Genomic DNA, 21,668 nt, shown 5'->3' with positions numbered 1-21,668 from the left:
AGGTTTTCCCACCAATCGCTGGGACTGGAGGTGTGGCTTCCGCCTTGCTGGTCCCGCCCCGCGGAGAGAGAGGAGCTGTGGCGGAGCCAATGAACTCACAGCCTGGGGCCTGGGGGCGGGAGACGCTGGTGCGGAGCTCCCGGTGGGGAAAGGAAGCCTGGACCAGAGCCACTGGAGGGAGAGGGGACTGAGACCCCCGCCAGGTACGGACCCCCGAGGGCGCGCGGGAATTGGGGGTGGAGGCGCGAGTTACCCCCTGGGAAGTGCGCCTGGCCCGGGAGCTACGACCCGGTGAAATAGGCGCTGTCACCTGCTGCAACCTGATCACCCCCATCTTGTCGGGTCTAGGTCCCCAACTGTAGCCCCTCTCCCCCTCCCCTAAATTCCCCTGCAGCCTCCAAGACCCGGAACTTGACATTGTTGCCCGGGTTTAGTGCCTTGCCAACGCTTTTACCTTCTGGCTTGTGATACTTATGATTCTCATTTCCCCCCCCGCCCCCCACACACACACCCAAAAATCAATGTCTAAGGGTAGGTACGATTTTTCATCCTTATTTGTTATGTTAAAAAGTATAATCTACCGCCCTGGCTGGGCTGCTCAGTTTGTTAGAGCATCCTCCCCATACGCCAAGGTTGCGGGTTCCATCTCCGATCAGGGCATATACAAGAAGCAACCAATGAATACATCCAGTGGGACAAACATCGATGTTTCTCTTTCTCTCTTCCTAAAATCAATTTTTTTAAAAAGATTTTAAGTAGAAGATAAAGCCCTGGCCAGTGTTCTCAGTGGTTAGAATGTCCACCCGCACACGGAAGGATTCCAAGTTAAGGCTCGTACCTGGGTTGTAGGTTGGATTCCTGGTTGGGCGCCAGTGGGAGGCAACCGACGGAAGTTTCTTCTTCACATCGATGTTTCTGTCTCGCTTTTCCTCTTATAAAACTCAGTAAAAACATACCCCGCACCCCCAGCCCTAGCCGGTTTGGCTCAATGGATAGAGAGTCCGCCTGCGGACTGAAGGGTCCCCGTGCCGTTCGATGCCGGTCAAGGCTACATGTCCGGGTTGCAGGCTCGGTCCCCAGTGGGGGGCGTGCAGGAGGTAGACAGTCAGTGGTTCTCTCTCATCATTGATGTTTCTGTCTCTCGCTCCCTCTTCCTTCCTTTCAGAAATCAATAAAAGTAAAAAAAAAAAAAAAAAAAAAAAAAAAGTACCCTCCAGCCTGGCCTGCATGGCTTAGTGGTCGACCTATGAACCTGGAGGTCTTGGATGGATTCCTGGTCAGGGCACATAAAAATATATATATATTAAAAAAGAAACATATCGTCGGGTGAGAATTAAAAATAAATAAGTAAAGATAAGTGATTTTTAAAAAAAGATTCGTTTGTTTTCATGTTTAAACCTCAGGGTTTTCTTGTTGCCTTACTCTTTTATTCTCTTTGTTTTTTTGTTTGTTTTCCTGTTGTTTCTTTTTTAAAAAAATGTATTTTATTGATTTTTTTACAGAGAGGAAGGGAGAGGGATAGAGAGTTAGAAACATCGATCACCTGCCTCCTGCACACCCACTACTGGGGATGTGCCCGCAACCAAGGTACATGCCCTTAACCGGAATCGAACTATCTCTCTCCCTTCCTCTCTGTAAAAAATCAATAAAATATATTTTTTTAAAAAGAAAAAGGTGACACAGTCTTAGGGATTGAATGACCCCTTGCACAGCTTTTATTTTTATTTTTTAAAATATTATTATTGATGTCAGAGAGGAAGGGAGAAGGAGAGAGAGATAGAAACATCAATGATGAGAGAGAAACATAAATCAGCTGCCTCCTGCATGCCCCACACAGGGGATCGAGCCCACAACCCAGGCATGTGCCCTGATTGGGAATCAAACCGTGACCTCCCAGTTCATAGGTCAGTGCTCAACCACTGAGCCATGCTAGTCGGGCTCCTTGCACAGCTTTTAAACATCTAGAATGGAACTCTTACTTTCTACTTGGAGAGCAATTTATAGAGTACTAGAGGACTGATGCACTCAGGTAGGGGGTGTCCCTCAGCCCAACCTGCGCCCTCTCACAGTCTGGGAGCCCTCGGGGGATGTCCAACTGCCTCCTTAGGCCTGCTCCTCTCACTGCCTTAGCTCCCACCACCGCCGCTGCTCTTGCCAGCCATGAGCCCAGCTTCTGGCTGAGCGGTGCGTTGGAGCGTACTGACCACCAGGGAGCAGCTCCTGCATTGAGCATCTGCCCCCTGGTGGTCAGTGTGCATCATAGTGACCAGTTGTTCTGCTGTTTGGTCAATTTGCATATTAGCCTTTTATTATATAGGATACTAGAGGCCTGGTGCACAAAATTCATGCACGGGTAGGGTCCCTAGGCCTGGCCGGTGATCAGGGCTTTCTGGCCACCAGCCGGGGCCTTCCTTCATTCCTTGCTGCCCCCTGGTGGTCAGTGCATGTCATAGCAAGCTATTGAACTCCCAGTCTCCCAGTCAAACTCCCGAGGGGACACTTTGCATATTAGTCTTTTATATATATAAATTTTATCTCCAAGGAGGTTTCAGCCCCTGATAAAGCTTTGGGGCCAGCAGGGATCATGCTGAAGTAAATACTTATGACCCACACTATCTTTAAATGCTCTAGCACAGTGGTCGGCAAACTCATTAGTCAACAGAGCCAAATATCAACAGTACAACGATTGAAATTTCTTTTGAGAGCCAAATTTTTTAAACTTCTTCTAACACCACTTCTTCAAAATAGACTCGCCCAGGCCGTGGTATTTTGTGGAAGAGCCACACTCAAGGGGCCAAAGAGCCGCATGTGGCTTGCGAGTCGCAGTTTGCCGACCACGGCTCTAGCATAAACAAATACAAACATATCTTATATATAAAAGCCAAAGTGACCAGTTGACCATTTGATCAGTCAACCGGTAGCTATGATGCGCACTGACCACCAGGGGGCAGACGCTCAATGCAGGAGCTGCCCCCTGGTGGTCAGTGCGCTCCCACAGTGGGAGCGCCGCTCAGCTGACCAACAGGCACCAAACGCTGGGGTCATGGCTGGAGAGCACACACTAATATTGCCTTAGGACGGGTACGTGGAGACCGCAGCAGAGTGGCAGCGAACCTACGGAACGGTGGTGGCGGCAGGCAGGCACAGCGGGACCGGGACAAGCAGGAGCAACGCGGCGCCTGGCTTGGGCTTGGACTCCTCCCCAGCTGCCTGCCACTTTGCCACTACTACATCCCTTGGGGAATATAGGACTGCCGGTTTCGGCCAATCCCAACAGGCCTGGCCAAGGGACCCCACCAGTGCATGAATCCGTGCAACGGGCCTCTAGTAAATTTATAATAAACGAGAAGCCCAGTGCACAAATTTGTGCTCCGGTGGGGTCCCTCTGCCTGGCCGGCGATCTGGGCCGATCAGGGCCGGCTGGCCAGGGGGAGGGACCATGGGAGATTGGCCGGCCGGGGGGAGGTTGGCTGTGGGAGTGCACTGACCACCAGGGGGCAGCTCCTGCATTGAGCATCTGCCTCCTGGTAGTCAGTGCATCATTATAGCAACTGGTCAACCCGTCGAGTGGTTGACTGGTCATGATGATCACTTAGGCTTTTATATATATAGATGTATTGGGGGAGATAGATTTACAAATGATAGAAACATCATTAATATTTGTTGAAGATGAAGGATTAGTACATGGACGATCCTTGTACTATTCACTATACTTTGGTGTGTGTTTGAAAACTACCATTAAAACAAAAAGAAGCTCTTAAATAGTACTCCCTGGAAGAATATGTACCAAACTAATAATATTGGTTTCTGGAGAGGAGGGGAAGAGACCAAGATTGGGAGTGGGGGTCTATGTCTCTCTCCCCATCCCTTCCTCTCTGAAACCAATAGACACCCCCCTTTTTTTTCTTACCTGTATAATTAAAGACATTTTTCATATGTAATAATAAAGTATCGTGACACTGTGGGTGATTTAGTCCAGCAAACTCTACAATTGGGAACTAAATCCTTCAGACTCGGATCCCAGATGGCGCAGTGGGAGATGCTGCAGAATCTCGACAGCCCGTTTCAGGAGCAGCTGCACCAGCTCTACACTAACAGCCTCCTGCCGGTGGACATTCGACAGTACCTGGCTGTGTGGATTGAAGACCAGAACTGGTGAGGCTCTCAGAAAGCTGGGTGGTGGGGAATGAGGAAAATGGGTTCTTTTTTCTGAGCCCCTGGGATCCTGTAGACACCGATGGCAGGATGGGTTAGAAGGCCTGAAGATAGTAGCGACCCTGCGGAGATACTAATCTTTGTCATTCCTGGTCTCCAGGCAGGAAGCTGCGCTGGGCAGTGATAATTCCCAGGCTAATATGCTGTGCTTCCACTTCCTGGACCAACTAAACTATGAGTGTGCCCGCTGCAGCCAGGACCCCGAGTGCTTGTTGTTACAGCATAACTTGCGAAAATTCTATCGGGACATTCAGGTACTGGAGGAGCGGCAGTAACAAAGTGGGAATGGGAGCTGTAGAGCACGCTCTGGGTATAGAACAGGACCTGGAGGTGCAAAGGGCAGGGGCAGACCTGGGGGAAGGGGAACAGAGTCTGGATTTGGGGGATCGCTGGCAGAGAGAAGGTCAGTGTTTAGGTGAACCTGTTGGGAAGAGACTAGGGTGTGTGGACCAGTGGTGAAAGAGGGAAGGGCTAGGGCCCTGAAGGAGGGGAAGGATTGCATCACTGATGGGAGTGTTCATTGAAGGCAGTTGAGTGGGATCAATCTTCTCTCTTTGCCTCCTGCAGGCCTTACCCCGGGGCCCTATCCAGTTGGCTGAGATGATCTTTAATCTCCTTCTGGAAGAAAAACGAATTCTGATGCAGGCTCAGAGGGCTCAAGTGGTGAGAGCAGTTTGCTGTTGATATGGAAAGCCCCTGGAGTGGAGGGGCCATGGAAAGGACTCAGGAAATTTGTCTCAGAATAAGATCCCCAAGTAGCCTGTTGTATAATTTCAGGACTGGACTTTAGGGATGAAAGGTCAGAGTTGAATGTGCTCAGAGCCTCTTATTTCAGGAGCAAGAAGAGCCAGCCCTCGAAGCACCTGTACAGAGCCAGCAGCATGAGATTGAATCCCGGATCCTGGAATTAAGGGCTATGATGGAGGTTGGTAGATGTGGCAAGAGTCAGGGTGGGCAGGATTCGGCCTGCCCCCTGCCACAGAAGCAGCCTCACCTGGGTCTCCTCCCCTCTGCAGAAGCTGGTGAAGTCCATCAGCCAGCTGAAGGACCTGCAGGATGTCTTCTTCTTCCGATACAAGACTCAGGCCCCAGGTAGGAAACACATTGCGGGGTGGGAGAAGGACAGGTTCCTGCTGGAAGGCCGCGGGTAGAAGAGAGCAGCAGGGAAAAGTCCCAGTAAAGAGTAATCACCTGTGGCTGCACCTCACGGGCTATAGTTCCGCTGCCACGCAAAGCTAGAAGTGCCAGGGTCTGTTGTGGGGGTTGGGCTGGAGGTGTGGCTGAGGGTCAGCTAGGGAATGCTGGAGTGGAGAGAGTAGGCTTCTGTTTCAAGCATGATCATTGAGAATTCGCCTGAGGGCCCAGAGGGATCTGTGCTTTGCTTTGGTTCCCCTTCCTCTCCCGTCAGAATTCCCCCTCTTCCTGACTCTGACCGAGGTCTAGGTCAGGAAGGTGAGGGGAAGGAGCCCTAGGTCTGAGCGCTTGTCTCACTTCCTGCTCCTGCCATCCAGCGAGGACATCTTCTTTGGACCCCCATCAGACCAGACAGCAGCAGGTTCTGCAGGAAACTCTCAATGAACTGGACAGAAAGAGAAAGGTGGGAGGCAAAGAACAGAGGGCGTGGGCAGCAGGGGACGGGAAAATGAGGGAGCTGGGAGCCTGGGCTTTTTCGTCCCTTTATCCCCAGTTGGATGGCGGGGGATGATGGTGGGAGGTGCTCCACACTCACTTATATCTTTCTTAGGAGGTGCTGGATGCCTCCAGAGGACTGCTCGGCCGATTGACTACCCTAATTGATCTACTGCTGCCCAATTTGGAGCAGTGGAAAGCGCAGCAGCAGAAAACCTGCATTGGAGCCCCCCCGGATGGAGGGTTGGAACTTCTCCAGCTAGAGAAGTGGTGAGAGGCACTGCCCCACCCTCATGCTCACCCAGCCCTAGTCCTAGCCACCACCCTGAGCTTTGTAATGTCCTGTATACGGTTACGAGGTATTGCTTTCCTAACTCTGCTCCCAAGAAGGATCCCAACTCCCTTATCTGACTTCAACTGTACTCTGCTCTTCATTCTTGCTACCCAGAGCCCTTCATTTTTGGACATTTCTTTAAAATATATATATATAGGGGCACTCCGCAAAAATAAAAAAAAATAAAAATAAAAAATAAATATATATATTTTTAAATAAATCTTTATTGTTCAGATTATTACATATGTTCCTCTTTTTCCCCCCATAGCTCCCCTACACCTGATTCCCCACCCCACCCCATGTCCTTACCCCCCGCCACTGTCTTCATCCTTAGGTGTAAGATTTCTGTCCAATCTCTTCCCGCACCCCTCACACCCCCTTTCCCCTGAGAATTGTCAGTCTACTCCCTTTCTATGCCCCTGACTCTATTATATTCACCAGTTTATTCTGTTCATCAGATTTCTTTTTAAATATATTTTATTGATTTTTTACAGAGAGGAAGAGAGAGGCATAGAGAGTTAGAAACATCAATCAGCTGCCTCTTGCACACCCCCTACTGGGGATGTGCCCGCAATCAAGGTACATGCCCTTGACCGGAATCGAACCTGGGACCCTTGAGTCCGCAGGCCGACGCTCTATCCACTGAGCCAAACCGGTTTCGGCTGTTCATCAGATTTTTTATTCACTTGATTTTTATTTTTTTTTTATTTTTAAAAATATATATTTTATTGATTTTTTACAGAGAGGAAGGGAGACAGATCGATGAGAGAGAAACATCGATTCAACTGCCTCCTGCACACCCCCCACTGGGGATGTGACTGCAACCAAGGCACATGCCCTTGACAGGAATCGAACCTGGGACCCTTCAGTCCACAGGCCAACGCTCTATCCACTGAGCCAAACCGGCTAGGGCTTAGGATATATCTTAGAAATGGAATACTATAAAATGTATGCACACTTTTTGAGGCTTTTTAAAAAATAGTTTCAAACTACTATTCCAATTTGTTTGCTTATATATAGTATATGATTGTTTTCCTGTCACTACATTGCCTATTATTAGTTTTTTAATAGCGTCAGTAAACTTTAGAAGTCAAAAGTATGAACCGTGCAGCCAGACTGCCTTGGATTACATAGAATTTTATTCCTTACTAGTTTTATGACCTTGAGCAAGTCGCTTTCGCTTAACTTTTCTGTGCTTCAGTTTTTTGTGTGTTTTTTTGTTTGTTTTTTTATATTTTATTTATTTTTTTTACAGAGAGGAAGGGAGAGGGATAGAGAGTCAGAAACATCGATGAGAGAGAAACATCAATCAGCTGCCTCCTGCACACCCCCTACCGGGGATGTGCCCACAACCAATGTACATGCCCTTGACCGGAACCGAACCCAGGACCTCTCGGTCCGCAGGCCAATACTCTATCCACTGAGCCAAACCAGTCAGGGCTGTGCCTCAGTTTTATCAGCTGTAAAATGGGGATAATAATAGTATCTACTAAATAGGGTTGTTGTAAGGATTAAATGCATTCATGTGTGTAACACACTTAAAATAAATAGTATATATCAAGCATCGTATGAAAGTTAGCTTTATTATGTTCATCTTTTACCAATTTTAATGTGAAAGTGGCTTTGATTTTCATTTCTTGGATTATGAATCATGTTGAATAATCAATGCTTCCTGGATTTTTTTTTTTTTTGTCCCAATCAGTTTTAATTCTCCACATGGTTAAAGGGGAGCTCTTAGAGCCTGTTTGGGGGCTCCAGGAAACTCATGGATTGTCTCTCCCTTGGGTTCTATCACTCAGGTTCACAGATGGAGCAAAGCTATTGTTTCATCTGCGGCAGCTGCTGAAGGAACTGAAGGACTTGAGTCAACTGGTTAGCTATCAGAATGACCCTCTGATCACAGGGGTGAACCTGCAGGAGGCCCAGGTCACAGAATTGCTACAGCATCTGCTCCGCAGGTTTAGAGGCCATGGAGGGACCTCGAGGGAGGGAAGGAACAGGGGAGCCGTTCTGACAGATGCTGAGCTATATAGTCTCTCCACTTCTCTCTTCCCAGAGCCTTTGTGGTGGAAATCCAGCCTTGCATGCCTCAGACTCCCCATCGACCCCTCATCCTCAGGACTGGGAGCAAGTTCACTGTCCGAACAAGGTTGGCATCTCAGAATTCATTCCTGATTCCTTTTTCCAGACCTGGCACTGTCCGCTTTCTGGCTTTAAAGATCTTCCCATGCTTGGCTGTTCCTTCTCTTTCCCCCCCCCCCCCTCAATCAATCTACCTCTTCTAATCTCTTCCCTTACCTTTTCCAAACATCTGGTCTGTTCGGGAGTTGAGGTTGATCACTCTCTCCATCCACCTCTCTCCTCCCCAGGCTGCTGGTGAGGCTCCAGGAAGGCAGCGAGTCCCTGACTGCAGAAGTCTTTATTGACAAGTAAGTTGGAGCAGGTGAAAGGTGGGACCAAAGAGTGGCCAGGATGTGGGCTGAGGGGTGGGCCGAGGAGACACCTCCTTTTCCCGAAGGCTCTGGGGCTGTGTTCCTCCCCCTTTCATTCCTACCTCATAGAAATAACAGTTCATCCCTTTTGTGGAGCACCTGCTATGTGACATGCAGCTTGTCCAATACTCACTTAATTGTGTAGAAACCCTATGCGTCAGCTGTTACCAATGCACCATCAGACGAGAAAACAAGCTCAGCGACATGATGTGTCTTGAAGGCCACAGAGCTAGTGAGCTGCAGATTTGGGTTTGAACTTAGGTCTGTCTGATCCCAAGGACCAAATTCCTAATTTCTATGCTGTTTTTGCTTCCCAATGACTTTATTTTATTTTGTTTCTTTTCAGGAATCCTCCTCAATCACAAGGGTAGGTACCTGACAAAAAAGCTGCATACCTTTGTGCATTGCGTGAGCTGCACAACCACATGCGGCAGCCCTGATGGGGCACAGACAGAAGGTTGATTGGGGTGGCATATAAGCAGAGAAAGATGGAGAGGTCTGAAATGAAATGGAACTTTTGTTGTTTTCCTGCTGAATTTTAGAATAACTCTGTTCCTGTCCTTCTTATATTTCCTTCCTCCTGGAACAGCTTCCGGAAGTTCAACATTCTGACCTCAACCCAGAAAACGTTGACCCCCGATAAAGGGCAGAGTCAGGGCTTAATTTGGGACTTCGGCTATCTGGTAAGAGGCTAGTGGCTTATATTTCTAACCCAATAGAATAGGGTGGGGCAAGTGCCCAGGCCTTGGGAAGTCTTGTGGGCAAAACGGGTTGCAGGGATGCTGGGTCCCTCCTCTGGCATTCTCTCTCCTTCCCCTCAATTCACAGACTCTGTTGGAGCAACGTTCGGGTGGTGCGGGAAAGGGCAGCAGTAAGGTGAGGCCTGGACAGAGGGCTGGGGGGCAGGAGGAACATGCCCCAGGGCCCTCTGCTCACGGCTGTGGCCGTCCCAGGGTCTGCTGGGTGTGACAGAGGAGCTGCACATCATCAGCTTCACGGTCCAATACACCTACCAGGGACTGAAGCAGGAACTGAAAGTGAGTGACAGCGGAGGCCGGGAGGGATGAAGCAGGGTTGGGAGAGGGCATCAGGAGGGGTAACAGAAGCCTCTCAGGTGAAGTATTGCCCCTTGCCCCACCCAAATGTCTGCAGCTGGAGTCCCCGCAGCCTCCGCTCTGACCCCTGTCTTCTCCCCAGGCAGACACCCTCCCTGTGGTGATCATTTCTAACACGAATCAACTCTCCATCGCCTGGGCCTCGATCCTCTGGTTCAATCTGCTCAGCTCAAACCCTCAGGTAGGAGGTGGGGCCAGCAGGTGAAGGGGGGTGAGGCGGGGGTGGCAGCTTGGTGTGAGGTGCTGCTCTGAGCCATCCTGTCCTCTTCCCGTACCCACAGAATCAGCAGTTCTTCTCCAGCCCCCCAAAGGCGCCCTGGGCCTTACTGGGCCCTGCGCTCAGTTGGCAGTTCTCCTCCTACGTCGGCCGAGGCCTCGACCAGGACCAGCTGAGCATGCTGAAGGACAAGCTGTTTGGTACGGGCCTCCTTTCCTGTCAGCCCCAGCCCTCCGTCCTTCCCTCCCAGGAGCCCTGGCCTTGCCTCCTCCCGTCACCTAACGGGCTTTCGGTCCACAGGGCAGAACTCTGGGAAGGAGGGTGCGTTGTTGTCCTGGGCCGACTTCACCAAGGTAACACCCTCATCCTGGGCAGCCAGATCCTAGCCCCAATCCAAACCCCACCCCTCCCCCATCACTCCTTCCCCACACCGAGGGCAACTCCACATCTCCCTGCTTTTCCACTCCTCCTTCAGCGAGAGAGCCCGCCTGGAAAGCTACCGTTCTGGACATGGTTAGACAAAATTCTGGACCTGGTACATGACCACCTGAAGGATCTCTGGAATGATGGGTAAGGCCTTGGTCAGCCTCCCTCTCCCTAGACCCAGCTGCCTTTCTAGGCTTGAGTGGGCTCTGTGCGCCCTCATGTGGCAAATAGGGAGAGAGAGCAAAAGCTGGGTCAAGGTCACAGCCCCTCACATTTGCAATAATAGTTAGAGCCAGTATTGGTCAAGCGTCTATTGTGATCCAGAGCCTGCTGGGTGCATTCATGAATTCTCTCATGTAACCTTACCACCATGCTGAGTGGGGGGTGTCGCCACCCTCATGTCAAGTGAGGAAACGAGGGCTCAGAGAAATTAAAGGGGCTGAGTCAGGATTCAAAGCCGGGCCTGTCTGACCCCAAGCCTGTGCTCTTCCCACCACACTGCCTGCCCATTTGTCCGGCCCTGAATCCTCACCCCTCTTCCGACCCTGGGAGGTGGGTATTGTCAGGGAAGCGGAGTGACATGGCCATAGTGGAACAGTTTGTAGGCGGCAGAGCCAGGGAAGAAACCTGGCTCCCTCCCCCTACCCGCTCAGCTGCTTTCCCTGCTCCAGGCGCATCATGGGGTTTGTGAGCCGGAGCCAGGAGCGCAGGTTGCTGAAGAAGACCGTCTCCGGTACCTTCCTGCTGCGCTTCAGTGAGACGTCGGAAGGCGGCATTACCTGCTCCTGGGTGGAACACCAGGATGATGGTCAGCTGCTCGGCCCTGCTGCTCCCACAGCCTCTCCTTCCTGCCCCGCTGCCTGTGCTCGGCTTCCCTGGCTCCGTCCCGAACCCCTCAGCAGGTCTGGGGTGGGCAGGCAGAGTGGGGAGCTCCCAGGCCCAGCCTCCTCTCTCAAGCCTGCCTATCCCAATATCCACTGTCCAGATAAGGTGCTCATCCAGTCTCTGACACCCTTCACCAAGGAGGTGCTGCAGTCGCTCCCGCTGACCAAAATCATCCGCCACTACCAGCTGCTCACCGAGGAGAACATCCCCGAGAACCCACTGCGCTTCCTCTACCCCCGGACCCCCCGGGATGAAGCTTTTGGGTGCTACTACGAGGACAAAGGTGAGAGTCGCTGACCGACTTCACTGGTAGATTGCAGGCATCCGCAAATCCAACTCCTTCCTTACCAACATGCAGAGAAGTTAAGGGATTTGTTCGTGGGACACTGCTAATTAATAAGGAGATCTGGCTGTCACGACATCGGTCTGTATCTCATCACTAACCTCCCTGCCTCTGTGTACGTCCCCAACAGTTAATCTCGAGGAGCAAAGGAAGTACCTGACACGGAAGCTCATTGTGGTCTCTAACAGGTGCGATGTGAACTCTGCGGCCATCCTCCCCATCCCTTTCTGCTGACGTAGTAAACCAGCCTGTCCAAGTCCGGTCTCCCTGGCCTTCTCTCCTCCTCACACGCACGCTCCAGTCCTCTAGGTTTTTCCTGCTCTTCTACTCTCTCTTCTCTGTTTTCCTTTTTTTTTTTTTTAAAATATATTTTATTGACTTTCCACAGAGAGGAAGGGAGAGGGATAGAGAGTCAGAAACATCGATGAGAGAGAAACATCGATCAGCCGCCTCCCGCACACCCCCCACTGGGGATGTGCCTGCAACCAAGGCACATGCCCCCGACCGGAATCAAACCTGAGACCCCTCAGTCCGCAGGCCGACGCTCTATTCACTGAGCCAAACCGGTTCCGGCTCTCTTCTCTGTTTTCCTGCTGCCATCCTTCAGCTGTCTCCACAGAGGTTTCCTGATAATAATAGTCATAAACCCTGATGTTAATGGACATCTGATTGATGCCTAACATGGTACTAGATACTTTTATAACATTTTTTAAAAATTAAGCCCTGCCCTAGCCAGTGTGGCTCAGTGGATAGAGCATCGACCTGCGGACCCAAGTGTCCCGGGTTCGATTCTGGTCAAGGGCACGTGCCTGGGTTGTGGGCTCAGTCCAGTGTGCAGGAGGCAGTCAATCAATGATTCTCTCTCATCATTGATGTTTCTATCTCTTTCTTCCTCTCCCTTCCTCTCTGAAATCAATTTAAAAAATATATTTTTTAAAAATAATCCTTATGAGAACCCATATGAGTAGGTAATAGGAACAAGAATCTATACTAATAAAAGGATAATATGCTAATTAGACCGGGTGACCAGACATCTTCCGGATGTCTGACTTACTTCCGGACAGTTAGGGGGCAACCAGGCCAGCAGGGGGGCAGTTGCAAGGTGACCAGGCCAGCAGGGGGGCTGTTGGGGGGCAACAAGGCAGGGGGGAAGTTGGGGGGTGACCAGGCCAGCAGGGGGGCAGTTGGGGGGCAACCAGGCAGGGGGAAGTTAGGGGGTGGCCAGGCCAGCAGGGGGGCAGTTGGGGGAAAACCAGGCAGGCCAGCAGTTGGGGGACAACCAGATGGCAGGGGCGCAGTTGGGGGCAGCCAGGTCGGCAGGGGGGCAGTTGGGGGTGGCCAGGCAGGCAGGAGGGAAGTTGGGGGTGGCCAGGCAGGCAGGGGGACAGTTGGGGGGCAACAAGGCAGGGGGTAAGTTGGGGGGTGGCCAGGCCAGCAGGGGGTAGTTGGGGGGCAGGCAGTTGGGGGGCAATTGGGGGTTGCCAAGCCAGCAGCAGGGCAGTTGAGGGGTCACCAGGCCAGCAGGGGGGGCAGTTGGGGGGCAATCAGGGAGGCAGGCAGGCAAGTGGTTAGGAGCCAGCTGTCCCAGATTGCAAGAGGGATGTCTGACTGCCGGTTTAGGCCCAATTCCGCAGGGGTTCCTGATTGGAGAGGGTGCGGGCTGGGCTCAGGGACCCCCCCCCCCCCGCCAGTGCATGAATTTCATGCACCAGGCCTCTAGTATTTAATGAAAGTTTATTATATACAAGGCACTGGGCTAAAACTTTGTGCTCATTTTCTCATTTACTGAGTTTTCATAATAGTCCTGTGAGGCAGACACTGTTATTACTGTCTTCAGCTGAGGAAACAGGTTTAGCATAGTAAAGTGGCATGCTCAAGGTCCAGGGCTATGAATTGATCCAGGTCTGTCAGATTCCAAAGCCCTGCTTTTATCCAGCCTCCTGCCTCTCAAATATTATTAGGTATTGTTGTTCCCATTTTACAGATGATAAATCTGAGGCTCAGAGAAGTTAGTTAACTTGCCTAAGGTCACCCAGCAGGTAAATTATAGGATTCAAACTCTGGTAAGCCTGACTGATGGGATTCAGACTCTGCAAAGCCTGTGTTCTTTGTTTGTAATTGATTTAGAGAGAGCTAGGACGGGAGAGAGAAAGAGAAAAAACAAACAAACACACACAGAGAGAAACATCGATTTGCTGTTCCACTTATTTATGCATTAATTGGTTGACTCTTGTATATGCCCTGATCAGGGATTGAACCCGCAGCCTTGGCATATCGGGACGATGCTCTAACCGAGTTACCTGGCCAGGGCAGAGCAAAGCCTGTACTCTTAACCCCTCTGCTCTATTACCTTCTTGGATTAGAGAAGTAGTCTCTGCTTGCTCTACCATTCCCCAGTTCACCTAAGCTGCTGAGTGCTCTCCTTTGTCTGTGTTGGGATGTCCAGACAGGTGGATGAGCTGCAACAACCGCCGGAGCCTAATCTGGAGCCAGAAGTGGATTCGTTAGAGCTGCCCCCGGGGCTGGCACCAGGCCCGGAGCTAGAGCTAGGCCTGGAGTTGGAGCCACTGCTGAAGGCAGGGCTGGATCTGGGGCCGCCACTGGAGCCCGTGCTGGAGCCCACACTGGACGTGGTATCACCAAGAATGCCGGACCTGGGACCAGAACTGAAGCTGGAGCCTCTTCTAGAGCCTATTTCACAGCCCGTGCCAGAGCCAGAGCCAGACTTGCCCCACGATCTGAGACACTTGAACACTGAGGAAATGGAAAGTAAGTGATGAGATGGGGCTGGGGAAAAGGGGATGCCTCCCCTTTCCCAACTCCCCTCTCTCACCCAGTACAGAAAATGCCCAGATCTAAGCTCCTCCTGGGAGAGGAGGCTCATTTCCCGTGTGATTCCTTTTACTAGGAAATGGACACACCAACCCCTGCCCTAACCAAGTGCCCCCTCAGGCCCTGTCCAGGCCTCTGCTACCATCTCCCTCACTTTCCTTGCTGGGTTGGGAACTCCTTACCTAAGATCAGGGCCTCACGTCTTTCTCTGGACTTCCCAGTCTTCAGAAACAACATGAAGATTGAAGAAATCATGCCAAACGGCGACCCACTGTTAGCTGTCCAGAACACCGTGGATGAGGCGTGCATCTTCCACCGCAGCCATTTCTTCACAGACGGGCCCTTGACTCCTTCTGACTTCTAGGAACTATGTTTCTTCCCTTCTTTCTGTATCTTTTACCCCATACTAATCCCTACATCATGGTGTTGCTCTCCCAGGATGGGGAATCAGGCATGTGCCCCTTCTAAGCTGGGTTAACGGCCTGATTTGAAGTAAAATGTGGGTAAGAAGAGGGCACCAGTGAACCAGAACAGATGTTGGCCATAGCCCTAAGTAGGATCCTGGAGGCTGCCTGCTGTGCTGGGAGGTGTAGCGGTTTTAGGAACAGGACAGGACAGTTAGGAGGTACTTGGAGGGCTCAGAGAAGTCGCTTCTTTCCAGTATGGAAGAACTTCAAAATTTTAATAGCTGGTAAGACTAGCCTGGCGCCCACTAGCATTGGCCCTCAGTGCGGAACTGACACGTGGCAGGACTCCATTTCTCCCTCATGTCAAAGATGACCTCCTTTCTTCCTCCCCTCACTCTTGTCCTAAGTTTCCTCTTTTCCTACAGGGACTGAGAGCTTTCTGCCTCAGCCACACTGTGAAGCTCCCCTCTGAAGAAGGAAGTAGGAGGTAGACCTCCTCTTCTCCTCTTCTTACCGACCCACCCCCCCCCCCGCCCCCCGGAGCCAGGGCTAGGCCTGGAGGTAGAGCCACTACTAAAGGCAGGGCTGGACCCGGGGCCTTTAGCAGTGGCCACATCCATTCCTCCCCTGGAAACCGATCCTACCAGCCTAATGTGCCTGTGAAGCTTTGCACAATAACTAATTCTGCCTAGTCTCCACTTTCCCAATGCTTAGGAGACCAGGGATGTACGCTAGCTGGGAATTCAGGAACTGCTTTTTATAGTATAGATTGGTATGTTTACAGAGGAAGAGAAGCCCGGGGTCTTAGATATTTCTCTATTAAGATGCCATCCCTTTTGTGCAATATACCTGAAAAGACTGTTTCTAATCCTTGGGCATGGACCTGGGCAAAGATCAAGTTCCTGGAACTTAGGACCTTGAAGGTGTATCATGAGCTCTGGACAACCTCCCACCTTAGCCATTCCCAGGAAACCCCAGGACAACTGCCATTGCTCTAAGATGTGCTTCTAGTAAACCTGAGATGTAAATGAAAGTGAGGCCTTCTACACGCGGCTGTTTCCTGCCTGGTATGTTAGAGCAGCGGCTTTCAACCTTTTTCATCTCATAGCACATATAAACTAATTACTAAAATTTTGCAGCACACCAAAAAAAAATTTTTTTTGGCTGATCTGACAGAAAAATAGGTATGATTTTGATTCATTCATACAGGATGGCTATCGTTGTGTTGGTTGTTGTCATTTTTTTTATTTGACAGTCTAAGGAAAAAGAGGTCAGTGCTCCTGAATAAAGTTAGGTATTGTATATTTAAAAAAAATTTTGAGACACTGGTTGAAAATCGTGTGTTAGAGGAACAGTACTATTGAGAGAGTCCCATCTGAGCAGAAGTGGCTAATAAACTTTGTGCTGACCTAGAAGTGTTTCCTCTTTGATCTTCTTTATTTCTCTTCTCACAAAGATTAATGTTCTTGAAAACACCAACAGGCCATGTAGGATCAAGGTCAGCAAAGCATGGCATGTCTTCCACCCACCCCAGCATGCCCATCTTGTCATGTTTCTTCTTCTTACTTCCCTGTTTGGAGCAACCTTTCCGGACCCTTAGATTCTTCCAGGGGGGTGTAAGCTATATATGAGTGTAAGGGACAAGGTGTTATAGAATTAGCCCACTGTTCCTCAGCAGGTTGGTGCCAAAGCCAAATTTTAAACCTGGGTCTGTCTGACTCCAAAGCCCATGTTTCTTGTTGATATTGTGAAGATGGAGAAAGGAAGAGAAACAGTCACTAGAACCTTTCCATACTCTTTCTTTCAAAGGTAGTTTAACTCCCTTGGGGTAATCAAACTCCCTTCTGAAGGGGCCCACAGATACCCATTGAGGGAGAATCCCATTAGTTTGGGGGATTTACCTTTATCTTCCTGGAATGCCCTTTCTGCTCAAACAGCTCTGACTTTTGATCCTGCAGTGACCGGGATTCCCATCTTTGGTTAAATACACTCTTGGCCAAGAAAGCAGGGAAGGAGGCACAGGGAGCAAGAGAGGTGTCCCATTCCTAATCTCATCCCCTTGTAATCCCTTTCATCTTGCTAAACCACACGGGGATTAAGACCAAACAGATCCCAGTTACTCTATACACCAGGGGTCAAGAGGAAATACCCTCTCCACCATAGCCCCAGAGTAGAAGAAGGTTGCGTATTGTAGTCCCTCATCCCTGTTTTTTCATTTGTTTTCTTTTCCCCAACCAAACCTAGAAATTAGACTTAAGCATCCATATAAATAAGTTTATTGAAAAAAGTAAATAAGTCAGTATAAATATAATAAATAATCCTCCCCCTTACACTGCTGCCAATAGAATAAATAATCCCAAATTTTCCCTTCCCATCTAATAAATACTCAACATGTCTTGGGTCAGCATCATAAATCTGCCAATACTGGTTAATTTTTCAACACATGCAGGTCCCATTAGAATTAATGGACTGATTCACTTGCTGCCTCAGCCGATAGGTTCATCTTAGCCATGAAGATGTGGAGGCCATCCTTACGCTGTTGGCTTTAGGGGCTCAGGGTTGCTGCTCCATGGGCAAAGACCCGGGCAGCTACAGCCACAAAGGCCTGGAGGCTGCGAAGGATCTTAGGGCGGAGAAGGAGCCGCTGCCATGGTTGGCTGGGACTGGGGCTTGGAGTCTGCTCAGTCGCCCAGTGGTGCCCCTCAGTCTGAAAGGACACAGGACACAATTAGAGAGGCCTCTAGATCCGTCATCACCACCACCGCCACCCTAGTCTGTCAGAGACTGCGAGCTGCCGTGCTCCAGCCCCCTAACATACCTGCAAAAGCTGCCTGAGACCCAGGAGAGAGGCGTGGAGCTGGCTCACAGGGCCGTCGGGGAGTAGAGAAGGCTCCCCTGTGAAAATGTCTGAGCCCAGCAGCTTCTCGTAAAAAACCAGGCCCTGGTGGATCCTTTGCAGGCAGGACTGGGAAGAAAAAGCAGTGAAAGGAAACTGACCCTCTTCCTAGTCCGTTCCCCAAACACCCCTCCAGTTAGTTGCCTTTCCTAGACGCAGCTGTGTCCCCACAAACACACATTAAGATCCTAACCCCTGGTGTGATGATATTGGGAGGTGGGGCCGTTGGGAGGTGATTAGGTCATGAGGATGGAGTCTCATGAATGGGACTGGGGTTTATAAGAGACCCATGGAGCTGCCTAGCCACTTCTGAGAGACCATCGGGAAGAGGGCCCTCACCCAACCAGGCTGGTACCCTAAGCTCCTTGGGTGTGGACCTGGGTAACTATTTTTCGCAGCCTCCAGAACTGCGGAGAAATTTCTGTCCTTTATGAACTGCCCAGTCCATGGTATGTCACAGCAGCCTGAATGGACAAGGACAGATGTAACGTCTACTAATTCACCAGGTGCTCAGACAGGTCCCCATCCCTTCCTTGTGGCCCAGCCTCATCTCAGTACCTGACTGTTGTCACGGAGACTTTGGGGATCACAGCCGTCCTCACACTGGATGTGGGGAACATCATTTGTCGTCTCCTCTTCCTCTTCTCCGACTTCTCTTGGTAGATCCTGGAATGGAGCAGAAGCATACAAATAAGTACTTTCACACCCCATGTGGACTCAGGCCCACGACTCTCCCAGGAGCCCCACTTCCCTGTCCTCTCACTCCCTGATGGCCTTCAACCCTCCAGCTCCCACCAAGGCCACAGAGTCCCCCACGCCCCGCAGTCGTGGAGAGCGTGGAGAGGCTCCTGCTTAGGCACAGCGGGTGCCACTCACCACATGTCCCGTTGGCGGATGTGCACTCCAGGCCAGCGTGCAGAGCTTCTGTGAGAGCCGCTGGCCCTGCGCCCAGGCCGGGCTGCTGCCCGTAGGCGCAGCCCGGCCCCGAGTGGTCCCGCGTGTCAGCAGCAGCAGCAGCAGCAGCAGCAGCAGCGTCTCGGCTCTGCTCCCCAGCATCTTGGTGCCTGCTTCTCAGATCTGGCCGGCTCTATGCCTTGCAGTCCTTGTGGAATCTCTGCCCACTTCCCCCTGTTCAGAGCCTGATTCTCTCTGTTCTGTGCGTCTCCGGTTTGGCTTCCTCTGTTCACTGAGGTTCTCAGCTGCTTCCCTTATTTTTTCTCTCCTGAGTCCCTTTTTAAGGTCCCTGCATTGTAACACCCGCCCTTTCTACTAGCAGGTGACTCACAGCAGGTGGGATTCCCCGCCCTGCATCACCCCCGCTGTGGGGAGCCCAGGTAAGCAGCCTCAGCTCCAGGGGAAATGACTCTGTGGTTGCTGTGGCTGGAGGCCTGGGATAGGACATATGTGTAATGCTCTCCAGGAATTGAAATGGCTCTAGAAGGGGTGGGGTGGAGTAATGAATATTTAAATGAATCTAGTCTGAAATTCCTTCCTGTGTAACCTTTTCCTCATCTTTCTGCCTCTCAAAAACTATTCCCCCAACCTAATTTCCTTACCTCCCCTTGCCTAAGGAAAAATCAAAACATAAGCATTCATTTATTTCCCAATAAAATGGCAAACTCCGTTTGGAATGAAGTTTAGTTCCCACCAGATACCCTCTGAAAATAAGAGGGCTTCTTTTCCTTTATCGGTCACAGCGTCGTTTTCACTGGGAGAGAATGGACCTGAAGGCTCTTTGAGAACGGGGCAGCCACGTAACGCTGTGTAAAGTGCTACGGCTCCCCCACTTCAGGCCTCACTGTGGAGGGTGGGAGGACTGTTGGAGGGAGGGAATTGTTGCTAAGAACCATCAGATTCTTCCACCTTAGTGGCCCAAAGGTTCATGGGCCCTGTGGGATGCAAGTGGTGGTTCTTTCGAGACACCAGTGTAAGCAAGGGCTAGAAGTCCAGCCCCTGCACCATGGCAAAAAGGCTAGGACTTCTGGATAGTTGAAGGTGCTTAGTTCAGTGACCCTGGCCAGTCCTTCAGCCTGTTGCATCCATGGGTAAAATCCACTGACACTGATTTCATCACCCTCCCTGATGCAACATCAGTGAGACAGCTAAGAGTGTGAGGTTAGGCGTGGGAGTGGAGGGTGGTCCAAATCTGGGGCTGCCCCCACCCTAAGTGGAGGGTCCCAGGACAATTTGGACGTCAGAATGAGGCCATGGGTGACCACACTGATGGCTCCCAAAGCCTCCCCGAGAGGCTGACCCTTTTCCTCCGAGAAACTTACCCTGGACAGAGGTCTCCCTTAGAATTAGTCAAAACTGCCCAGTGAAACTTCTGGTTCAAATATGACTCTCTGGTAAATCCATCCTTGGGATAAAACATTTTCAGCATCAGGGATGTTATCTCAGTTTGAGTGAGAACTGGTTTGTCTCTCCCCACATACAGGGGATACTCACAGAATAAGGAAACTGGTGGTGGCAGTGGAAGTAGGGGAACTAACCTCACTTTTATATAATTTGTCCTATGATGTTGCCACCTCTGATTCCCATTCTGTGGGCCCTACAGGATAGGAGATGAAAGGTGAAAAGGAGGAGGAAGAAGTGGAACTCTGGGGGATGACATGAGAAGGGCAAGAGTTGAGCTGGAGGCATGGGTTCGCTGCTCTGTTTCACTTCTTGGTGCTTTGGGAGTTGGGTAGGAAGCAAGGTTGGTGGGGCAATTGTGGGACTGTTGTGTGGCAGGAACTACTTCCGGGACTAGAGCTGACCTAGAGCTTCAAGGAGTCCTTGACGTCAGCAGGGCTTTAACTGTTATGCAAATCACATTCACAAGACACTCCTAAGTAGACCTTTCCAGTTGGATGACCAGGCTCCAAATCCAGTTGAAGTTCCCCAGGTAGTTAATAATGATAGCTAATATACAGGGTGGGTCAAAAGTAGGTTTACAGTGGTTCATATGGAAAACTGATACAGTAATTAATAAATAATACAAGATTAAACTGTTTTTGTGTACTTAAAACTGTACACCTACTTTTGCCTCACCCTGTATATCACCTCTCACTTTATGCCAAGTGCAGTGGAACCTCGGTTCTCAAATTCATTCTGGAAGGCTGTTCAAGAAGCAATTTGTTAAACAACCAAATCATTTTTCCCATTAGAAATAATGTAAATTGAGCCCTGAACGGTTTGGCTCAGTGGATAGAGCATTGGACTGTGGACTTAAGGGTCCCAGGTTCGATTCCGGTCAGGGGCATGTACTTTGGTTGCGGGCACTAGCCGGTGGGGAGTGTGCAGGAGGCAGCTGATCAATGTTTCTCTCTCATTTTGATGTTTCTAACTCTCTATACCTCTCCCTTCCTCTCTGTAAAAAAGTCAATAAAATATATTTAAAAAAAAAAGAAAGAATGTAAATTGAATTAATTCGTTCCAGACCCCTAAAAACAAAAAAAAAGAAAGAAAGAAAATATTCACAGCACAATTTCCTGAGATGTTAACAATTCAAGGTGTAGCAGTAAACTGACTCATACTTGAGCATTCTCTCCTGAGACATGTGACTGATCATACAAGTATCAGCATGAAGAGACTGTTGGGGCCCGGGGGTGGGAGGGGGAGGAGAACCCAAGTTTTTTTTTGTTTTGTTTTTTTAATTTCTTTATTGATTAAGGTATCACATATTTGTCCTCGTCCCCCCATTCCCATCCCACACCCCTCCCCACACATGCCCCCACCCCCCTGTTGTCCTTAACCGCTGGTTAGGCTCATATGCCTGCACACAAGTCCTTTGGTTGATCTCCCCCTTTACCCCCACCCTTCCCTACCCTCCCCCCGAGGCCAGACAGTCTGATCCATGCCTCCTTGTTTCTGGGTCTGTTCTTGTTCATCAGTC

General features: G+C 50.4%; 2 protein-coding genes across 3 annotated transcripts; one reads left to right on the top strand and one right to left on the bottom strand.

Annotated features, from left to right (window-relative positions):
* Positions 1-77: 77 nt before the first annotated feature.
* Positions 78-16,296, top strand: STAT2 (signal transducer and activator of transcription 2). Of its 2 annotated transcripts, none has more exons than XM_079775379.1 (24): positions 78-203; positions 4,012-4,155; positions 4,316-4,469; positions 4,783-4,878; positions 5,051-5,140; positions 5,232-5,307; positions 5,727-5,812; positions 5,960-6,114; positions 7,978-8,136; positions 8,235-8,327; positions 8,548-8,607; positions 9,017-9,037; positions 9,260-9,353; positions 9,499-9,546; positions 9,624-9,707; positions 9,868-9,966; positions 10,067-10,202; positions 10,303-10,355; positions 10,478-10,572; positions 11,100-11,236; positions 11,414-11,596; positions 11,787-11,844; positions 14,103-14,425; positions 14,710-16,294. In XM_079775379.1, the coding sequence occupies exons 2-24, from the start codon at positions 4,025-4,027 to the stop codon at positions 14,850-14,852; spliced, it is 2,574 nt and encodes an 857-aa protein (XP_079631505.1). In that variant the 5' UTR covers positions 78-203; positions 4,012-4,024; the 3' UTR covers positions 14,853-16,294. The 2 variants fall into 2 exon arrangements, with proteins under 2 accessions (XP_079631505.1, XP_079631506.1); XM_079775380.1 differs by having other exon boundaries at positions 115-203; positions 3,975-4,155; positions 14,710-16,296.
* A 1,078-nt stretch (positions 16,297-17,374) lies between these two features.
* On the bottom strand, positions 17,375-20,520 carry IL23A (interleukin 23 subunit alpha). The gene is made up of 4 exons (XM_079775384.1): positions 18,668-20,520; positions 18,350-18,457; positions 17,714-17,860; positions 17,375-17,602 (listed from the first exon to the last, which is right to left on the bottom strand). Exons 1-4 carry the CDS (start codon positions 18,845-18,847, stop codon positions 17,441-17,443), a joined length of 597 nt encoding a protein of 198 aa, XP_079631510.1. The 5' UTR covers positions 18,848-20,520; the 3' UTR covers positions 17,375-17,440.
* Between the last annotated feature and the right edge of the window lie 1,148 nt (positions 20,521-21,668).

Source organism: Cnephaeus nilssonii (genome assembly GCF_951640355.1).
Source record: "Cnephaeus nilssonii genome assembly, chromosome: 6".
In the NCBI taxonomy this organism is placed as follows: Eukaryota; Metazoa; Chordata; class Mammalia; order Chiroptera; family Vespertilionidae; genus Cnephaeus; species Cnephaeus nilssonii.
This window is presented reverse-complemented; position numbering and strand designations above follow the sequence as displayed.

Excerpts from the sequence above, each read along its gene's own strand:
- STAT2 (XM_079775380.1), top strand. The coding sequence starts at position 4,025 with ATGGCGCAGTGGGAGATGCTGCAGAATCTCGACAGCCCGTTTCAGGAG. Across the intron at positions 4,879-5,050 it reads AGGCTCAGAGGGCTCAAGTG|GAGCAAGAAGAGCCAGCCCT; the intron begins GTGAGAGCAGTT and ends CTCTTATTTCAG. Across the intron at positions 9,354-9,498 it reads TTTGGGACTTCGGCTATCTG|ACTCTGTTGGAGCAACGTTC; the intron begins GTAAGAGGCTAG and ends CTCAATTCACAG.
- IL23A (XM_079775384.1), bottom strand. The coding sequence starts at position 18,847 with ATGCTGGGGAGCAGAGCCGAGACGCTGCTGCTGCTGCTGCTGCTGCTG. Across the intron at positions 18,458-18,667 it reads ATCCGCCAACGGGACATGTG|GATCTACCAAGAGAAGTCGG; the intron begins GTGAGTGGCACC and ends GCTCCATTCCAG. Across the intron at positions 17,603-17,713 it reads GTCTCAGGCAGCTTTTGCAG|ACTGAGGGGCACCACTGGGC; the intron begins GTATGTTAGGGG and ends GTGTCCTTTCAG.